The following is a 5,535-nucleotide window of genomic DNA, read 5'->3' as shown; positions in this document are numbered from 1 at the left end:
ATGGAGCTAAAAACCAAGAAGTGATTAATAGAAAACTAACCACACTAATCAACTAACTATAGCTGAACCTATATTACAGTTAGAGCTAACTAACTACATGTGCTAAAACTTAAGCCCAAGCAAAGCAATCAAAACCACCCATTTTGTTGGGATATTTATGCCAAGGAAAAATAATCAAAGTGACTCCTTACTTAAAAGGTGGTGATAAACCATTTTGTAGACAGAGATCATCCTCTGCCTATGAGGATTCTCTTTCACTGTCAAATGGTGGGGCTAAAGTAAAATTAAGTTGTATACAAATATACAATATATATAACACAATAAAAATAGCAATGTCTTTCTCTCTTAGAGTGATCTTAGTGGCCATTGTGATGGTTACAATGACTGCAAATATTTGCTGTGCAACAGATTACAATGTTGGAGACTCAACTGGGTGGAATACTGGTGTTGATTACACTGCTTGGGCTAAGGGCAAGACTTTCAAAGTTGGTGACACACTTGTGTTCAAGTGTGCAGTTGGAGCTCACAATGTGATTGAAGTGAATAAAGGTGAGTTCGAAGGCTGCAAAGCGACTCAAGGCATGCCTTTGACGAGTGGAAAGGACAGAGTGTCGTTAAGGAGCTCTGGACCTAAATACTTTATTTGTGGTGTTGCGGGTCATTGTGGTTTGGGTCAAAAACTCACTATTACTGATTCTTAATTTACACAATATGTAACTGTAATTTTTTTGACATTGAGCATAATAATAATATCTTATTTTCTGTTTAAAAAAAATAGTCGGGCTACCAATTCTTTGATGTCATTGTCGAATCCAATGGTGCTTGTTCAACAATGACAATGGTCATGGAGGGACCTGTAGTGGGGGACTTCCTAAACTAAAGTGATAACTTAACACTGACTTAACTTAACTTACAAGGTCAAATCAGAGAACACAAACAAACAAAAAAATCAATACATTCTTACAGTAAAACAAAAAAAATAGAAACATAAGTAAGATAGTTGAGAACCACATTTTACAGTTATGTCGTGTCTCATGTATTATTAACATATACCTGAATAAAAGACCAATTATAGTGATAGCTGAAGGTGTACTGTTGAGCTCCTTTTCCAACCTCAATCTAATAATTAGTGGAGCAATTTTTCCCCATACCAACATTTGCTATAGCAACATAATTTAAAACAAAATAAAATTAATAATTTGAGTAAATTAGAAAAAATATAAACAATGAAGTAAATCTTTCTTTTCTTTTTCCATTTTCTTTCTCTCCACCAATTCTTTTGCATCACTCTAATTTTTATCATGGAGCAATTTTACTAGAATTGCATTAATTGCAGAATATAAAAAGCAAAATACGAAAGACACATGACATTATATGATTAATACAATTTAAAGAAGTATACATATATACTAAAATGATCAAGTCCCATCACTTTTTATGACTTTGCAGTAAAAAATAAGTAACTGAATTCAACTGGGGGTCAGAAACTCTGAACTTGGTAGATTAATTAAGGACCAAAATAAAACAAAATTATAGCTAGTGTGTTTTGCAAGTTAAGATTACTACAAAGATGATGTTAGACAATGACGCACAGTATAATAATAATCTTGCTTAATTATAAAATATAGTTGAAGATATGTTTATAAACTCAAATTTGTTACTAAAATGGAAGCATCAATTCAGATATTTCAGGGACGAGCACCAAATGAAATTAGAAAAGGTTAAAAATACTATACTCCCCAAAATTTAGTTTGTAATCCAAAGTAAAATTATATATATATATATATATGCGCCTTTATTCATTAGTTATCAGCAACGGGCAAGCTGGTGAAGGAACCTTTGTTTGGGGATCAATTCGAATGCTAAAAAGCTTGAGGAAGTGCTATTTAATTAAAGTGTTTTCTACTAGGAACAAATCATAAGTATATTACCAAAATATATGATATTCAAATATATATATAAACAATGAAAATAGAATATAAAGATATTTGGTTACCTCACTGGACCGAGAAGCAGAGATGCACTGAGTTGAGCGATGACGATGGAGGAAGAGAGTCGTTGGATCTTCCCTGTTGAGAAACTCGATGGTGGACCGATCCACAGTCTTGCAGAAGCCAAGCTGGGCTTTTAACGAGCTTGCATTCTCAAGGACAACGGCAGAAAGAAATTGAAACCCGAAATGGCAACCCGGAAGGTTTATGGATCGGAAGGGGATCGAAAGAAATTGAAGAAAAGATGAGCAATTCTTTGTAGCAGATTCAGGAGATGCCCAGTTGAGTTAACAGGATGAAGTGAGAGAGAAAGAAAGGGTTGAGCTCTTGTAAAGTTAGACGTGCGAAAACAAAAGGAAAATAAATGTTAGAAATAATCTCTTTCCCTAAAATTAATTAGTGGGCTTTTAGTGTGCTTGCCGCCCATATTTTTAACTCAATTATAATATTTTTTTCATTAGTGTTGTATTCATGCATTACATAATATCATTTCCTCTCAACAATGGCCTAGATAGATACCATGCAAGAATAAGCAACAAGTTTTGCTATTCTATTGATATGAATCATGATTTTTTAAATACCATTTTGCAGAGGATTATTATAGTATTAGTATAATATATATATACATACATATAGATATATGGTGTGTCATTAAAATGGTTTTTTTTAAATACCTTGGTGATGGTAGGTCGCCATTTTGTGACTGACCTTATGCAAAGTTATGCAGCAAAGGCAAGTCTTTTCAGCTGAGTAACATCATAGGCCCCTCCCAGCTTTGGATCAATCATTTTTTCAATTTCTCCTTGTTTCAATATTGGTTTGGCTTGTTCAATTCATAATTAACAATTATTAAATTTAGTTCAATTACATGTGCTAAAATATTTTGTTACCAAGACTAAGCAAAGTCTAACACCAAGAGAAAACTCCAATATTAGACATTTACCAAAACAAAACAGCAAATTAGTAATAGAATAAATCAAGTGGAAACTTTTTTATTGTATAATCATAAGGAAAAAAGGGGACTTTCTTTCATTACCCAAGTGTGTAAGCTCTGGTGAAAACCATCTACTGGCTTCCTGCCTGAAATGATTTCTAATAGATAAACTCCAAAGGCAAACACATCTGTTTTCTCATCCACAATTCCGTGCATAGAGTACTCAGGAGCTAAGTGCTTGTATAAACAATGTTAACATTTCATTTAATCCTTTAATTGTACCAAAAAAATAACTTTAAAGAAAATGTCAGATAAAGTGTTCTTTTTTGGTACCCAAATGTCCCTTCTATAGGAGCAATTGAATGATGAGTCCATTGAGATGGAAGCCATTTTGCTAGTCCAAAATCAGATATCTGAAAAAACATAAAAGATACAACAAAATTAACATAAGGGTGGGTATATATGATAATGATAATGAAGTTGATAAGAAAGAAGAAGAAGAAGAATATGCAAAATTTACTAGTGGTTCAAACTCTGCAGTCAAAAGAATGTTGGATGACTTAATGTCTCCATGGATTATCCTTCTCTGACAACCATTGTGCAAATAATGGAGGCCTCTAGTTGTACCAATGGCTATGTTATACCTTGTTTTCCAATCCATAGGAGTCAAATTCTCACCTAAACACAAAAAAATTCCCATTAAAATCTCAACAGACTGACAAAAGAAAGAAAACCCAGAAAGATGAGAGAACCAAAATAATTTGGTGTGTTAAGTTTTACCATGGAGAAGATAAGCAACAGAACCTATGGAAGAGAATTGGAAAATAAGGTAAAGACCACTGTCAATACAACAACCAAGGAGTGATAAAACATTTCTATGGTGGACATGGACAATGGTTCCAATCTCAGTGAAAAACTCTTTCTCTTTTCTCTCACCCGAAGCTGTTTTTGTGAACCTTTCCACAGCTATTTCATCTCCATTTCTCAAAACTCCTTTATATACCTCTGCGTAGCCTCCTTTTCCGACCAAATTATTTGATACCCACATCACAAAACACCATTATAATCCAAAAGAACAGAACAAAAATGGCAAGAAGAAGAAGAAGCTAACCTAAGCTGAAACCATCGGTGGCCTCGGAGATTTCTTCAAAAGAGAAGCATTTCCAAATGGGTCTCTGAAAAGACTCGGTTCCTACAACTCCAACACAGTTTTCTTCACCATTGGGGTTTGGAGCTTTCTTCTCTACTGCTGCTTCTTCGCCAGTGCCACGTTTGTTGAGCTCTACACTAATTAGAATCTAGATGTAAGAGAAAATGAACATGATAAAGATGAGAGAAGCTATCAGAGGGAGAGTGATTTGGGCGAGATAGAGGAGAACACGAGAGAGAGAAGTGGAAAAAAAATAAAGATATATGTTTTCAGTTTCCCTCTAAATAAATTCACTGACCCGCCAATTTTACACTATAGCCCATTTTATGTCCCATTTTTTTAACTAACTTTTATAATACTTTTTCAATAGTCTTGTAACCATGTGTTGTGAAAAGTGGTTTTTCTTGTAGTGGAGGTTAGTTTACTAATAGAGATGACATTGCAAGACAATTTAGGAATGTGAAGAACATTAGACAAAGTTAGTGTATCAAAGAGTTTTACATCTCCTACACCAGCAATAGCAGAAAATGAACCACCTTCTATACAAATTTTATTATTTCATACACAAGGTTTATACGAGAAGAAAAAACTAGAACAACTAGTCATGTGATCAGAAACTCCTGAATCAATAATCTAGGAGGTTTTATATTGAATACAAACAAGAGAAGAAGACAAGAGACTAGGATTACCATGCTGAACAAGGGAACAATAAAGTTTTGATTTAGAATGTAACAAATTCAATAGTTGCTCAACTTGTTCCTTGGTGAATGGAGACTTCCCTGAGTTGACACTCGGTTCTGAAGCAGAATTAGCCATGGATTGTAGGTCTTTCCTCCAAGTGGTTTTCCATGTAATTTCCATGTAGTATCCAGTGTGTGTCAATGCTTCTTGCAAAAATCATAACATGGTTTTTTCTTTTTATCATTATTAGTCTCGACTTCTTTAACAAATAAAGTTGAAACCTCGTTACCTGATATAGATGATGATTCATTGCTGGACATGAATTTTCCGTGACTTTCCTCCACCCTTATTTCAAAGAAAACCTCCCTGATTGATGGTAATGGTCTGCGGCCAAGAATCATTCCTTTTACCTCATCCATATTTTTCTTAATTCCAACAAGTAGCATGAAGACCACTCTCTTCACGTTTCTTGTGTTGGAGTAGATCAACCCGAGTTTCCCAAACATCATCATTGCATTGGTCTAATTCTTGTCACCAAGCCACCATCTCATTGCAGTAGCTTTTGACACTATGTTGTCCTTGCTTGGATTTCCATAGCCAAGTCTTTAGCTCAAAAATTTGAGAATAATTCTCTAAATAACAACAAGCATCACACACTGAGCCCCATACCACCTTGGTTGTAGTAATGAACATGTGAGGCTTTGCGATTGAAGCATCCATAGAATTGAGCAGCCATGCCATGACAAGTGAGTTTTTAGATCTCCACACTACATACCCAG

The 5,535-nt window shown here is 34.5% G+C and overlaps 1 protein-coding gene and 1 pseudogene across 1 annotated transcript; one reads left to right on the top strand and one right to left on the bottom strand.

Annotated features, from left to right (window-relative positions):
• Positions 1–332: 332 nt before the first annotated feature.
• Positions 333–701, top strand: LOC133824960 (blue copper protein 1b-like). Its single transcript, XM_062257972.1, has one exon. The coding sequence runs from the start codon at positions 333–335 to the stop codon at positions 699–701; it is 369 nt and encodes a 122-aa protein (XP_062113956.1).
• Positions 702–1,208: 507 nt separating this feature from the next.
• Positions 1,209–5,268, bottom strand: LOC133824959 (receptor-like cytosolic serine/threonine-protein kinase RBK2; annotated as a pseudogene).
• Positions 5,269–5,535: the final 267 nt, after the last annotated feature.

The sequence above is a fragment of the Humulus lupulus genome, chromosome 3 (genome assembly GCF_963169125.1).
Source record: "Humulus lupulus chromosome 3, drHumLupu1.1, whole genome shotgun sequence".
In the NCBI taxonomy this organism is placed as follows: domain Eukaryota; kingdom Viridiplantae; phylum Streptophyta; class Magnoliopsida; order Rosales; family Cannabaceae; genus Humulus; species Humulus lupulus.
This window is presented reverse-complemented; position numbering and strand designations above follow the sequence as displayed.